This window comes from Oncorhynchus clarkii, chromosome 30 (genome assembly GCF_045791955.1).
Source record: "Oncorhynchus clarkii lewisi isolate Uvic-CL-2024 chromosome 30, UVic_Ocla_1.0, whole genome shotgun sequence".
Lineage (NCBI taxonomy): Eukaryota > Metazoa > Chordata > Actinopteri > Salmoniformes > Salmonidae > Oncorhynchus > Oncorhynchus clarkii.
This window is the reverse complement of record NC_092176.1, coordinates 6,860,450-6,877,142: the sequence shown is the minus strand read 5'-3', so window position 1 is coordinate 6,877,142 and position 16,693 is coordinate 6,860,450. Positions and strand designations below refer to the sequence as shown.

General features: G+C 44.7%; 1 protein-coding gene across 1 annotated transcript in view; it reads right to left on the bottom strand.

The window, feature by feature from the left end:
• Nucleotides 1–16,693, bottom strand: part of LOC139389865 (disabled homolog 2-interacting protein-like) — a 47,973-nt gene that overhangs the window by 29,344 nt on the left and 1,936 nt on the right. The window contains exon 2 of the mRNA XM_071136859.1: nt 12,759–12,877. Coding sequence (XP_070992960.1) covers nt 12,759–12,877 — 119 coding nt within the window. The remainder of the gene's footprint in view (nt 1–12,758; nt 12,878–16,693) is intronic.

Here is a 16,693-nt window from a genome sequence, read left to right as displayed (position 1 = left end):
ACATAATAGGTTTCTTCAATGATTTGTGTGCATCTGTTCCAAGCTGATAATGTGAAATGTCATTACTTTTGAAATAGAAACAAGTTAAAAAATGCTGCATTGTTTTGTGTGGGTTAAAAATATAAATTGTTAGCTGATGATTGCCTGATACGCCTAATCTTAGGAAGCACACGCTGAAACTGTACTGTTGAGACAAATATGTTTTAGAAACAGATGCACCACACTGAGTGAAAGGGCATGCATGGAGACATTTCGCAGTTGTTTACTCTCATGGATTAGGCCTAGGCTAAGTCAAACAGGGCCAAAAAATGTGGCACTGTTCAGAGGTTTGTGGTCCAAGCCGAATTCATGAACAACAGAGGCAATAAGACAATGGAAATACGTCACTGAAGCGTAACTTACGATTACAGGCTACTAAAACAGACTAATTTATCAAATAGGCTTTATCTGAATAAATCAATTACATTTTAACAGAAATATGGATAGGAGATTTGACATCAGTATTGCAATTAGACAAAAATACAATGAAGACCTAGTCCCTAATTGTAGTGTATGGATCCAGTCATGAGGCATTTTTAATACTTATATTATTCAGGAATCAATAGATAGATCTCATTTTTGGAAATGACCCTTGAAAAGCGAGAAATCGTACAGATTTAGCCTATAATAATAGGCTGCCCTACAAGATTAGGAATTCCCTCACCTTCCAGAAGGCATGAAATGCCAGCAAGTCATCCAATTAAGCATGAATCTCAGAGACTCAAAAAGGCTGCAGACAGCGAGGCTAAATCCTCATCCGGTAATTATTATGCGCCACATCCATATCGCTAATCCCTGACTGCCCGGGCTATGTCAGTAAATACCTGAGTGACATTGAAACAGTTAGGATGCATCTGAGAACATACAGTACATTATTGATTCATCTATTCAGTGCATTTCCTGGGTAGAGTTACTACTTATTTGGTGACTAAATCAGGGGGCTATAATGTTGATGGTGTAGAATGCATGGTCAGTCAGTCAGTCAGAGCAGATGGCTCAGGAATGGAAGGAGCAGGTCCTCTTATGTCAAGGAGAGAGAAGCGGGTAACAGAGAGCATGCTCAAAGAGACTGGGGGAGGGGAGGAGGAGAGGGAGCCCATTCAGCCCAATTCAGAGGGAGGCTGATGGGCTGGTTGGTTAGGATTTGATGAGGTTAATCCCCAATAGGTGCCAGGGACCCATCGTCTGTCTACACATCACACACATGCCCAACCCTATCTCAATGTACAAATCGCATCCACTCTCCTTAGAATCTTACACTTAATCCACTACGTCGGGCCCTTCACTGCACGCTCATACTCCCATCACGTCCATATCTCAGCACATAGCAGCATCACTGGCCTTTCCTAGTACTCACAGCTTTGGTCCAGAACCCAGAGGACCTACCCACTGAGCAATCACTGGCTCAACAAGGCCAATAGAAATGCAGTATACAGTATCAGCTGGAATTCATGCCTGTGTGACTATATTTAATACAAATACATCTCGTTATCAGGCTCGGGAATCTGAGACAGCAGCTTGCCATCAAAACATTTCCTCTTGGTCCTCCGAGTGACGCAGCGGTCTTGAGGAGTCACTAGAGACCTGGGTTTGATCCCAGGCTCACAGCCGGCCGTGACCCGAGAGACCCATGAGGCGGAGCGCAATTGGCCCAGCGTGGTCTATGTTAGGGGAGGATTTGGGCAGCTGGGATTTCTTTGTCCCATCGCGCTCTAACGAATCCTTGTGGCGGGCCGGGCGCCTGCAAGCTGACTTCAGTCACCAGCTGGACGATGTTTCCTCAAATCAAATCAAATTTTATTTGTCACATACACATGGTTAGCAGATGTTAATGCGAGTGTAGCGAAATGCTTGTGCTTCTAGTTCCGACAATGCAGTAATAACAAGTAATCTAACTAACAATTCCAAAACTACTGTCTTGTACACAGTGTAAGGGGATAAAGAATATGTACATAAGGATATATGAATGAGTGATGGTACAGAGCAGCATAGGCAAGATACAGTAGATGGTATCGAGTACAGTATGTACAAATGAGATGAGTATGTAAACAAAGTGGCATAGTTTAAAGTGGCTAGTGATACATGTATTACATAAGGATACAGTCGATGATATAGAGTACAGTATATACGTATGCATATGAGATGAATAATGTAGGGTAAGTAACATTATATAAGGTAGCATTGTTTAAAGTGGCTAGTGATATATTTACAATATCAATTCCCATTATTAAAGTGGCTGGAGTTGAGTCAGTGTCAGTGTGTTGGCAGCAGCCACTCAGTGTTAGTGGTGGCTGTTTAACAGTCTGATGGCCTTGAGATAGAAGCTGCTTTTCAGTCTCTCGGTCCCAGCTTTGATGCACCTGTACTGACCTCGCCTTCTGGATGATAGCGGGGTGAACAGGCAGTGGCTCGGGTGGTTGATGTCCTTGATGATCTTTATGGCCTTCCTGTGACATCGGGTGGTGTAGGTGTCCTGGAGGGCAGGTAGTTTGCCCCCGGTGATGCGTTGTGCAGACCTCACTACCCTCTGGAGAGCCTTACGGTTGAGGGCGGTGCAGTTGCCATACCAGGGGGTGATACAGCTCGCCAGGATGCTCTCGATTGTGCATCTGTAGAAGTTAGTGAGTGCTTTTGGTGACAAGCCGAATTTCTTCAGCCTCCTGAGGTTGAAGAGGCGCTGCTGCGCCTTCTTCACGATGCTGTCTGTGTGAGTGGACCAATTCAGTTTGTCTGTGATGTGTATGCCGAGGAACTTAAAACTTGCTACCCTCTCCACTACTGTTCCATCGATGTGGATAGGGGGGTGTTCCCTCTGCTGTTTCCGGAAGTCCACAATCATCTCCTTAGTTTTGTTGACGTTGAGTGTGAGGTTATTTTCCTGACACCACACTCCGAGGGCCCTCACCTCCTCCCTGTAGGCCGTCTCGTCGTTGTTGGTAATCAAGCCTACCACTGTTGTGTCGTCCGCAAACTTGATGATTGAGTTGGAGGCGTGCGTGGCCACGCAGTCGTGGGTGAACAGGGAGTACAGGAGAGGGCTCAGAACGCACCCTTGTGGGGCCCCAGTGTTGAGGATCAGCGGGGAGGAGATGTTGTTGCCTACCCTCACCACCTGGGGGCGGCCCGTCAGGAAGTCCAGTACTCAGTTGCACAGGGCGGGGTCGAGACCCAGGGTCTCGAGCTTGATGACGAGCTTGGAGGGTACTATGGTGTTGAATGCCGAGCTGTAGTCGATGAACAGCATTCTCACATAGGTATTCCTCTTGTCCAGATGGGTTAGGGCAGTGTGCAGTGTGGTTGAGATTGCATCGTCTGTGGACCTATTTGGGCGGTAAGCAAATTGGAGTGGGTCTAGGGTGTCAGGTAGGGTGGAGGTGATATGGTCCTTGACTAGTCTCTCAAAGCACTTCATGATGACGGAAGTGAGTGCTACGGGGCGGTAGTCGTTTAGCTCAGTTACCTTAGCTTTCTTGGGAACAGGAACAATGGTGGCCCTCTTGAAGCATGTGGGAACAGCAGACTGGTATAGGGATTGATTGAATATGTCCGTAAACACACCGGCCAGCTGGTCTGCGCATGCTCTGCGGGCGCGGCTGGGGATGCCGTCTGGGCCTGCAGCCTTGCGAGGGTTATCACGTTTAAATGTCTTACTCACCTCGGCTGCAGAAGCTTGTTCTCGTTGCAGGCCGTGTCAGTGGCACTGTATTGTCCTCAAAGCGGGCAAAAAAGTTATTTAGTCTGCCTGGGAGCAAGACATCCTGGTCCGTGACTGGGCTGGATTTCTTCCTGTAGTCCGTGATTGACTGTAGACCCTGCCACATGCCTCTTGTGTCTGAGCCGTTGAATTGAGATTCTACTTTGTCTCTGTACTGGCGCTTAGCTTGTTTGATAGCCTTGCGGAGGGAATAGCTGCACTGTTTGTATTCGGTCATGTTACCAGACACCTTGCCCTGATTAAAAGCAGTGGTTCGCGCTTTCAGTTTCACACGAATGCTGCCATCAATCCACGGTTTCTGGTTAGGGAATGTTTTAATCGTTGCTATGGGAACGACATCTTCAACGCACGTTCTAATGAACTCGCACACCGAATCAGCGTATTCGTCAATGTTGTTATCTGACGCAATACGAAACATCTCCCAGTCCACGTGATGGAAGCAGTCTTGGAGTGTGGAGTCAGCTTGGTCGGACCAGCGTTGGACAGACCTCTGACACATTGGTGCGGCTGGCTTCTGGGTTAAGCGGGCGGTGTGTCAAGAAGCAGCGCGGCTTGGCAGGGTCATGTTTCGGAGGATATATGGCTCCGACCTTCGCCACTCCCGAGTCCGTAGTTGAGATGCAGCGATGGGACAAGACTAACTCCCAATTGCAGAGAAAAAGGGCTAAAAATAATAATAAATAATAATAATAATAATTTCCTATTTCTCTGCCTTAAAGCCCAAAAGAAAGACACAAAGACTCATGCATCTGAGAAGCCTTCATATCTCCTGGTATTACTGTGTGTTCTGTTCTCATGCCTGGCATTCACTCGGTTACAGAGCTGTGTGCGACTGTAATTAATTAGGCCACTGCCTGTACAGTACTGCCCTGAGCTGGGGTATAAATATGACCTGGAAACCTTTTATATGGATAACCAGGCAATGGAAGTGAGACCACTGAAACAGTACAGCCCTGGGTGGGTGCCTCCTCCTCAGTTCACTGTTCTGGGCATCTACCCGAAGAAAGGCCAAGGCGACCCGGGTCAGCAGAACAAATGTCTCAAAGACAAAGGAGGTCCAAACACATGGCATTATGTCACAACACAGTGTGCAGCTATGGAATATGGAGAAAGCCCACTATATTAGCGCATCATACAGGCTTGATAATGAGATGGCTGATAATGGCTTTAAAATGGGAGGGCACATGTTCAGAAACTGTAAAGAACCTTGCCTATCACATCTATAGACAGTCAACTTATTAATCATAACCTCGCATCATATCCTTCTGAACAGTCATTACCTCCTTGCCTCTGCAAAAACCCAAGCCTTACATATGATTCAGTACATCACAAATTGGCTTATTTATTTACTAGCTAACTAAATGGTAACACAGGATAAACATACACACTTAATACATAAAAACACAGGTCCCTAGCGGACTGGCAACAATATGGCTGCTTGTTACAAATTACATTGAGAGGGCAAGAGAGGGACAGAGACACAAACTTGGTACATTTAAAAATGACTCTCACTTATTAGTACTCCTATACTTTGCACACGAACCGCCACCCACTTGGAGTAAGAAATCATGAATGCATTTACGTGAAAATGCCTTGGTTCACCGTGTATCTCTCTTGGAACCGGGCAGCCTTGGAAATGGGGTTGTGCCTTTTAGCGGCACGCTTGTAAGGCTCTGATTTGTCCCAAAATGGTTCCACAAGTCTTCTGTTGTCCTTTTCTGTAGTTGTCCGGTATCCGGTGACTTGTCGTGTAGTCCTGAACAGATGATGATGCCTCTTTGAAGATGGGCTAGCCAGCCGTGTTGACGGTTCCTAGTGGGGGATGAGAGTAGAGTACTATGCTGGTTTGAGCAGAGTAGTAGAATGGTCCCACTTCAATTTGCTTTTCTAGATACTTTACTTAGGACAGCTAATCAGCTGTACCAGTGATTGTCCGGGAGGCGACTTTATCGTCTCTACCTCCTGTTGAGATTCAGAGTTCAAGCCACTTTAAACGTGAGCTGAAGCTCTACGTCTCTCTGGTCCGATATGTTAATTCTTAACCCATCCTTTCATACAGTTTGTTAGAAAGGGCGGTTCCGTCAGGCTGACACGCTCTCTGACCTCACTCAGGGACGTAACTTGTACAAAGTTATATAAAACAATTATCTTACAGTTTCTCAAATCATATCCCTCTTAACAAAAACATATCATTTTCATATTACATGCACAACGCATAGGATGGACACTTCACACATGTAGTAGGAATACTTTCTAAGTTAGTGTTTCCTTTAACATTTTTAATTACATCACAAAATAAACTATATGACAGTGTTCTATAGATCGCCTCTGACCATTTCAAAATATTGTTCCAGTATTTGCTTTAGAACGTGTTCGAGCTTCGGCAAGAGTCTGTTGAAACAACATTCTTTCGGGTGAATTTGGAGAGGGGGACCTGAATCTCCTACCTTGATTTACAACAGGGCATGAGTTGTTAACCCCTCCCTGCGTGTGAGAGGGGGTCTGGCTAAAATCAGTCGTTGCAAACCTGATCTGACCTATTTGGATCCTTACAGGACAGTCATGACACATAGTAGAACTGAAAACGTGTTCCTCTCCACTTTCTGGACGACCTAGTTTTGAAATCAGTGGAATGCCCGGTGGAATTAGAGTATGATAGCTAAGGAGATGGAGACAATTCTGCATTTTGATTGCAAAAATGCAGAGGGAGTCGAAAAGAGAACACACAGCAGGCTTTTGTATAAAACTAGTCTCCGGATTACATTTTCAAACTAAGGACAACCATGGCATCCGTGACAGAGGGAGAAGCGTCCATCCATGTAAGATAGTCTAGCTAGCTACATTTTCAGATATTATACATTTTTTTATTTGGTCAGAAAGTCATTTTAATTTCAAGTTAAAGCGTACTGTAGCTAGCTAGCTAGCTAGCTAGCTAACGTTAAGTGTATGATCTGTGTCGTAATATTATTCATATCTCAGAGCCATTTGCATTGCTAGTTAACTTAACATTAGCTAATAAGCTAGAAACGACCCAAAACAATGTTAAGAAAGTTGCTTTTAGTTGCCTGTTTTGCTAGATTAAAAATGTATTTTGTTTGTCAAACATAGCCATTTGAATTGCTAGCTATAGTCTAACCTAGTTGGTTAGCTACCTGCAGATTCATGCAGGGTTGGAATATTATGAGTTGGGATTATGGTTAATTGTTTAGCTAGTTAGCTACATGTTTAAAACAAAACATCACTGTGCAAGTAACCATTTTACTAGACCTTCTGTATCCTGTCCTTGTCACAAATATTTGATTTTACCAGAGACGCTAATGTGAAGAACATGACCTGCACCAAACATATAACATTGGGCCAACAAGACAGTGTCCAAGTTCTAAAATTCTCCAATAGAATTCCCTGCTTTCATTTCATCACACTCACAACTGTAAGCTATTTTCTGTAATTGGCTCGCCATTAACTTGTAAATAATGATCTTATTGTGAGTTTATTTTCCTGTAATATTGAGGACAAATGAACTAAAATAAAGACGTTGTCAGCTATATGACATGGTCAATATTTGAACTGGCTAGCTAGAAACTAACAAAAACATTGCTTAGAAAGTTGCTTTTAGTAGCCTGGTTTGCTAGACTGACATATACTAAATACATTATTAAATGGGTGAGTTTATTGGTGTTAAAATACACTAGTTATGCTATTTTGGACCACCAGGCTGCTGATGTCATGCAGCCTGTAGTTTTTGTGTTTATAACTTTTCATAACAACAGGTTTGATGTCGGACGACAATAGAATGTTCCTGATGTCACTGATACAACTGTCGATAGACGTAGTATAAACCAGCCTTTAGTCTTTAAATCTTGGTTGTTGAGTACATGGCCTCACATGTGAATCATTAAAGAGATGGGTGGGGCTAAGGCTTAAGAGGGTGTGAACAATGCTGAATGAGTGTAGACTAAGAAGAGCTCTCCAGTAGGTTTACCAAAACATTCAAGGGCCATTTTCTCAAAAGTGAGATTACAGGTTTATCAACTTTTAAAGCAGAATTACTTTCCCATTGTTCCTCAACTGTAGTGTCTGATATACCATTTTCTAGCTCTGAGTGAGCCTCTAACTTTATCCAATGTAAAAAACACCATTTCAAATGTTTCTACATAAGACTGAATCGAGCTGGTCGGGCACATACAGTGGGGCAAAAAAGTATTTAGTCAGCCACCAATTGTGCAAGTTCTCCCACTTAAAAAGATGAGAGAGGCCTGTAATTGTCATCATAGGTACACTTCAACTATGACAGACAAAATGAGAGAAAAAAATCCAGAAAATCACATTTTATTATTTATTATTATTATTTATTATTTATTATTATTATTATTATTTTAATTTTACCCCTTTTTCTCCTCAATTTCGTGGTATCCAATTGTTGTAGTAGCTACCATCTTGTCTCATCACTACAACTCCCGTACGGGCTCGGGAGAGACGAAGGTTGAAAGTCATGCGTCCTCCGATACACAACCCAACCAAGCCGCACTGCTTCTTAACACAGCGTGCATCCAACCCGGAAGCCAGCCGCACCAATGTGTCGGAGGAAACGCTGTGTACCTGGCCACCTTGGTTAGCGCGCACTGCGCCCGGCCCGCCACAGGAGTCGCTGGTGCACGATGAGACAAGGACACCCCTACCGACCAAGCCCTCCCTAACCCGGACGACGCTAGGCCAATTGTGCGCCGCCCCACGGACCTCCCGGTCGCGGCCAGTTACGACAGAGCCTGGGCGCGAACCCAGGGACTGGCGCTGCAGTACAGCGCCCTTAACCACTGCGCCACCCGGGAGGCCACATTGTAGGATTTTTAATGAATGTATTTGCAAATTATGGTGGAAAATAAGTATTTGGTCACCTACAAACAAGCAAGATTTCTGGCTCTCACAGACCTGTAACAACTTCTTTAAGAGGCTCCTCTGTCCTCCACTCGTTACCTGTATTAATGGCACCTGTTTGAACTTGTTATCAGTATAAAATACACCTGTCCACAACCTCAAACAGTCACACTCCAAACTCCACTATGGCCAAGACCAAAGAGCTGTCAAAGGACACCAGAAACAAAATAGACCTGCACCAGGCTGGGAAGACTGAATCTGCAATAGGTAAGCAGCTTGGTTTGAAGAAATCAACTGTGGGAGCAATTATTAGGAAATGGAAGACATACAAGACCACTGATAATCTCCCTTGATCTGGGGCTCCACGCAAGATCTCACCCCGTGGGGTCAAAATGATCACAAGAACGGTGAGCAAAAATCCCAGAACCACATGTGGGGACCTAGTGAATGACCTGCAGAGAGCTGGGACCAAAATAACAATGCCTACCATCAGTAAAACACTACGCCGCCAAGGACTCAAATCCTGCAGTGCCAGACGTGTCCCCCTGCTTAAGCCAGTACATGTCCAGGCCCGTCTGAAGTTTGCTAGAGAGCATTTGGGAGAATGTCATATGGTCCGATGAAACCAAAATAAAACTTTTTGGTAAAAACTCAACACGTCGTGTTTGGAGGACAAAGAATGCTGAGTTGCATCCAAAGAACCCCATACCTACTGTGAAGCATGGGGGTAGAAACATCATGCTTTGGGGCTGAGGACGACTGATTCATGTAAAGGAAAGAATGAATGGGGCCATGTATCGTGAGATTTTGAGTGAAAACCTCCTTCCATCAGCAAGGGCAATGAAGATGAAACGTGGCTGGGTCTTTCAGCACGACAATGATCCCAAACACACCGCCCGTAAGAAGCATTTCAAGGTCCTGTAGTGGCCTAGCCAGTCTCCAGATCTCAACCCCATAGAAAATCTTTGGAGGGAGTTGAAAGTCTGTGTTTCCCAGCAACAGCCCCAAAACATCACTGCTCTAGAGGAGATCTGCATGGAGGAATGGGCCAAAATACTAGCAACAGTGTGTGAAAACCTTGTGAAAACTTACAGAAAACGTTTGACCTCTGTCATTGCCAACAAAGGGTATATAACAAATTATTGAGATAAACTTTTGTTATTGACCAAATACTTATTTTCCACCATAATTTGCAAATAAATTCATTAAAAATCCTACAATGTGATTTTCTGGATTTGTTTTTCTAATTTTGTCTGTTATAGTTGAAGTGTACCTATGATGAAAATTACAGGCCTCTCTCATCTTTTTAAGTGGGAGAACTTGCACAATTGGTGGCTGACTAAATACTTTTTTGCCCCACTGTATGTATTGCAATTCAATACTGCAATTTTATTGCAATTTGATATTCTAAAGATACTGCACTTCATTCAACCTCTATATTTGAGGGAAGTCCATGTAATTATAGAAACACAAACACTCACTCAGTGGGTAGTGTAAACTAATTGAGAAGAGTGGACCTGCCATAGACTGGTGATGATGGCACCCCCTCGGTCTGCTCTTCTACACTACTAGAGCCAGGAGCTAGGATGCCAGTTCCAAACACACCCACACAAACACACCCTCAAAAGTAACACCCACAATTCAAGCATCTGTGGTCCACTGCATCATAGCCTAGTGGTTAGAGTGTTAGGCCAGTAACCGAAAGGTTGCTGGATTGAATCCCCGAGCGGACAAGGTAAAAATCTGTCATTCTGAATGTGGATGTTGATTAAGGCAGCCCCCTGCACCTCTCTGATTCAGAGGGGTGGGGTTAAATGCGGAAGACACATTTCAGTTGAAGGCATTCAGATGTACCTCTGACTAGGTATCCCTCTTTCCCTTACTCCAGTAGAGCGTACACATTACACACTGGGCTCCTGAGTGGCACAGCATTCTATGGCACTGCATCTTAGTGCTAGAGGTGTCACAACCGGATGTGATTGGGAGTCCCATACACAATTGTCCAAGCATCGTTTGGGCTTGGCCAGGGTAGGCCGTCATTGTAAATAAGAATTTGTTCTTAACGGACTTGCCTAAAAAAACAAAAAACAAGCATGGCCACTAGTGGCTGTGTAGATAATAAATCAGGCTCCCCTGCCTTGTGGTTGCCATGAGGAGGATTTCCTTTTCGTCCAGCCCCGGGATAATGGGCAGGTGTAATGGTGGATGAAATCTCCTGACAGCACAGCACAGCTCAGCCAATCCCTCTCCCACCTCAACAAGAGCCTGTACTGTGTGTGTAGGTTAAGAACCATATAAATCCCTGCATGACTCTAAGTCACTCTGGATAAGAGCGTCTGCTAAATGAATAAAATGTAAAATGATTCACAGCAACAGTATAGAACAGTCAGCAACCACGATACTGTCTGAAGAGTGTCATTCTGTAATCCTAGATTCAGATCATTCAGGCGAGAAAAAACATCACCCAGATAGGCCAGTCGTGTGAGAAACTCATCATCATGCAGACAAGTGAAAATGATGGTTAGTAAAGAAAACTTTAAGCTCGTCTCTCAATTTAAAAAAAAAGTGTCAATACTTTGCCCCTTGATAACAAGTGCACTTCTGTATGTTGTAAAAGCGTTACATGGTCGCTGCCCATATCATTGCATAGTGCAGAAAATAAACGAGAGTGTATTTTCAGGGGCCTTGCTTTAACAAAGTTAACCATTTTCACTGTAGTGTCCAAAACGTCTTTCAAGCTGTCAGACATTCCTTTGGCAGCAAGAGCCTCTCGGTGGATGCTGCAGTAGTGTACCCAAGTGGCGTCGGGAGCAACTGCATGCACGTGCTTTACCACTCCACTATGACTCCCTGTCATGGCTTTTGTGCCATCAGTACAGATACCAACACATCTTGACCCCCAAAGTCCATTTGATGTCACAAAGCTGTCCAGACCTTTTAAAAACCTCTCCTGTTGTCCTGGTTTCCAGAAGAGGATTAATTGATCTATAGGATTAATTGGCCTCCCATAAACGTAACGGACATATACCAGGAGCTGTGCCAGGCCCGCCATGCCTGACTCATCCAGCTGTAACGCATAGAGTTCACTGGCTTGTATGCGAAGCATTAAATGTTTCAAAACTTCTCCTGCCAGGTCATTGATGCGTCGTGAAACAGTGTTGTTTGATGAAGGCATTGTCTGTATAGTTTTTTGGGCCTTTTCCCCCAGCATTGTCCCAGCCATGTCCGCGGCAGCAAGAATAATTAAGTCATCCACAATAGTATGGGGCTTGCCTGTCCTAGACACTCGGTAGCTCACCATGTAAGACGCTTCTAGCCCCTTATTATTAAATGTATCTGTTGCTTTTATACATGTCTTAATTCTCGCTCAAAAAACTCCTGCGGCTTATTTTTCAAATTGGCATGTTGTGTTTCTAAATGTCTGCGCAAGAGTTTCATCGAGTTGTGAGATAGTACTTTTGCACATATAACACACTGTGGATGAGGAAAGGCACTACTCCCAATATAAGTGAACCCCAAAATCAATGTAGTTCTCATCATATTTGTGCCTCTTCGATGATCCAATGTCCCTGTCTGTTGTTTGGTGCTTTCCCGGTTAAGGGGGCAGTAGCTCTTCGGCTGCATCAGATTCACAACTGTCGGTGTCCACACTAGCTGGGTTAACAACAAATGTAGAATAACTGATGCTAGCATTGGATGTGCTCGTGGAAGCAGAACAACTTGTGTCGTCGACAGGTGTAGTACTTCTGGTAGTAGCAGTACTACCAGTAGAGCTGGTATGTGTCTCTATGGGCGCGGGCCGTACTTTTTTTTGTAACCATTGATCAATTTTCGAGCAAACAGGATGAGCAGCAGCTACGTTTGGCTACATACGGACCGTTAGTGGAATTCCCGCAAGCGAGTTACGGTTAATGTGATTGGATGTTAATTATTTGACTAGGCTACCTGTATTTGACATTGCGTTGTTATTTTGCTGAACACTAAATGGTTAATTTGATTTTTGACAGTGAAACAAGGCTACTCAAGCGAGAGAAAAAAACCTCACTCAAATGTATAGTTAGACCCGTTGGAAAATAGTTGTGTGTGTGTGTGTGTGTGTATGTGAAGTACTTGTTTAGTTGCATCTCACCTGTCATTGTCCGCGGTTTTGAAGCCCGGCAGGATGTTTCTGAAGCTGCTGTTGCGGTCCAGCTTGGGTTGGCTCTTGGTGCGTTTGATGGAACCCTTCAGTCTGCGACTCAGGAAGCCCTGGACAGGGAGAGAGGGGAGTCGCCGTGGCCCAGGGGGGAGGAGAGAAACCAGAGAGTGAAAATTCACTCAGACTATCCTTTCATTTAAAACAAAATAACACAATATAAATGGTGGAGCAACAAGAGAAAAATTATATTGATTGAGTGCTCTCCGTCTCCTCTCATCCGTGGCATTTGGAGAGAGCAGTGCATTGTTGTGTGGATCTCTCCGGCACATCTGCTCGCTGTGCACACACAGCAGAAGTAGCCGCGTTGATGTGCGACTCCCCTAAGTCCCTGTTACCATGGAAACTGTTGGCGGGCGTAAAAAAAAACTATTCCACATAAAATGACATGACTGGAGCGGCCGCGAGTTCAGAGGGGAAAGCTGAGCATGTGCTTTTGAGAGACTGCCCAGATTAGAGAGAGATTTAAAAAGAGTTGGATTATTTCTAAGACCTAGACCTGTCTGTGTTAGAGTAGTGGAGGGGGAAAAACAAGATACAGCCTCAGCGACAATCATTTGATGAGATAATGATGGTGCTGCAATCCTAAATACTAAGCAAGGCTACTTCCCTGTATAATTAATGAATTGCATTAATTATTATTTGAGCAAATGAATGAACTATACCTGCCATAGAAGAAGACAATGGGAGGAAAGATGGGAAAAGACTGTATAAGGCTATGGGTATTAAGGACAAAAAGACATCACCAGTAGTGATGGGGGGGGGGGGAGACGATACAGCTACATACCGGGACATTATTTTTTACAACATATCGTATCCTTTTGACAATATCGCAATCTGATTTTTGCGCTAGTTCGGCTGTACCTGCACCAAACTAGTATTTTTCCTTCATAGCTTGTTCTCCATCTTCTTTTTAAACATGGAGCCAATTTGTTTTCAGCACTGTTCATTTCATGACTGATCAAAAAAAACTCATTTTCTGATGGCCTGCTCTTGTCCCTCTGCAGCAGATGTTTGGACCGTCGAACCGCAACAAATCACAGTATAGAATCTGAATACATATTGAACTGTGAGAATCATAAGAGTCGCAATACATATTATATCAGCACACGGTATCGTGATAATATTGTATTGTGAGGTCCCTGGCAGTTCCCAGTCTTGATCACCGGACAGACACGGATAAATAAATCCAATAACAGCTTTTCACTGGGATCGGTCTCACACTTCCTTTCCTACTGGCTCACACACTAAACAAATGAACAGCTCACAGACATCACACCATAGCTAATGTAGCTGCGCCGTGCACACAGATCTGTGAAATGGACCGTTTCCTGAATAAATTGTCGATGCTAGTCCTAACAGAGTCTGTTTCAAGGAACAACATGAGCCAAAAATAAAACTTTTGCTCAGCCAGAAGAGAAAAATATCCATCTGCAATATTGCACAAGCACCGCTCCGGAAAAAAGAAAATGTCTATTCCTTCTAGAGTAGCCTAACCAAGGGTAATTTTAATTTACAGTTTGTTACATTTTACAGCCTACATTATATTTGTGCCATGTGAATTATACCAACTCCACAATTAATCACGAGCTCCATGCAAACAGAATGGAAACCTTCAATGTGTCCAAGAAATGCGTGACACTTGACAACTAAAATGCACAAAAAAAGAAGGGAATCATTCACGACGTCACATTACAGATGTTGACCATAGCCTAGCACTCGGTGATGAGGTGACTTGAGGTTGGGCTGTACTGGTTGAAGTCGACTCCCATTTCTAAAACGGGAACCTTGAAGCAAATTAGTCCTTCAAAAGACCTTCCAAACATTTCTGCTTCTGGCAAAGAAACCATCCCTTCCAATTATGACAGTCTCTTGGGAGGCATTACTCCTTTCCTGCTGTAATTTGTGGGGAATTTTCTGGGCTCTCTATTCTCAGGCCTTCCCCTCCAATGACATTTGCAGAGTGACTGGGAGGGGAATTATTAATGGGTCTCGACAGGGCTCGAGGAGGGAGAGGCGTTTGATAATGCAGCAGACCCCAGCTCCCCTACAGAACATCTCTGGCATGGGTAGAGTAGGGTAGGGCAGGGCTGGGCAGGGCAGGTAAGGCACAATGGATGAACAGTGATTGGCCTTTGTTTTTATTTTTTGGCGGGACGGCAGTGCTGCATGTACATTTGACCACACACAAAATCTGGAGTTTGGCACACACCATTGAGTAGTGGTGCTGATCGAGCCAGTATGTAGACCTAGAAGTAGAACCTCAAATCAAAGACTCACGGCTGTGTTCAAACTACAGCGGAAATTATCCCGCTCTTCTCTCTTTACAACGTCAGATTGGTATGAATGAGACTGGTGGGATATCCTCCTCTCTGTTGGTTTTTCCTGCTGGTTCTCACGTGGACCACCTGCTAGCGGTATTGAGTTCCTCCTGGGGCACTGGGCCTCGTCCTCACAGCCAAGGATCCTCATTCCCCCTTTCTCCTGCTCCAACAGGCTCCAGGTCCCCCTCCCACCCACCCAACCACTCTGAGCTCAGCTCATGATGGCCAGCCTCTCGCCCTCCAGTCCCACAGTAAGACACGAGACAATTAGTGGGAGGAGCCACAGCGTGTCAGCACCATCCCGTGTCATCCTACGGCTTTCATTGGGCGCATCATTTCATTCGACTTTATCCCATTTGAGAACATCCTGAGAGAGACACAGAAGGAGAGAGGAGATGTCTGTACTAACCTATATATAGGCATATCCTTAAAGAGAGAGATTGTCAAATGAGAAGCGAGGCACTGCATCACTAATAGTGTCATACAGTGAAGGCCTGGATGTCTCTCCTGTAATGCAAAGAGCAAGGGTAATCCGTCACCATGCTCTAATCAGCTAACGAATCCACTGACGTGTCTCAGGTATGACGAACCACACGGAGGGAGGCACTCAGCAGTAATGTCACCATGGTAACCTGCACCTAGGAGAACTGAGCCAGGATGGCATTGGAGGCACCGGTGACTGAACAACAACGACTCAGCTAGGCTATACCATAGCTACGCTAGCAACAGTCCTACGCCAGCCTGCCAGGGCTTTGTTTGGCTGGGAATTCTCAGTCCCATCTCTGGTTACACAACAAGTCATTAACAATTGATTAGGCTCTGTGGCAGTGAAGCAAACAAGGATAAGCTGATCAGATCTCTGTTGTCTCTCCCCTCCAGCGTGACCGGTGAGAGCCAAAATGCCATCTGACAACAAAGGGGCTGGTCCTCTAGCACCACCAGCCTGACCTGAAGGCTCCTCCATCTACCTAGACTCCATTTAAAACACAGTCAAGAAGGTTACTGTGCTCGCCTGCATGATTTTAAAACCCAAAGCTGTACATCAAAAGCACTAAAAATGTGGAATTGTAGTGGCCTACACTATTTACATGCAGTTGGTTTATACAGAGTAGATGTCAAATATCTCATGCTCCCCACTGACCTCTAGAGGGCATGAGACAAACAATAGTGTAGCTGTGTGTTTGTGAATGACAGACAGACAGAGACAGACAGAGACAGACAGAGAGACAGAGAGACAGACAGACAGACAGACAGACAGACAGAGAGAGAGAGAGACAAACACACACACAGAGACACACACACAGACACACACAGAGACACACACACACACACACACACACACAGAGACACACACAGAGACACACACACACACAGAGACACACACACACACACACAGAGACACACACACACACACACACAGAGACACACACACACACAGAGAGACACACACACACACACACAGAGACACACACACAGAGAGACACACACACACACAGAGACACACACACACAGAGACACACACACACACACAGAGACACACACACA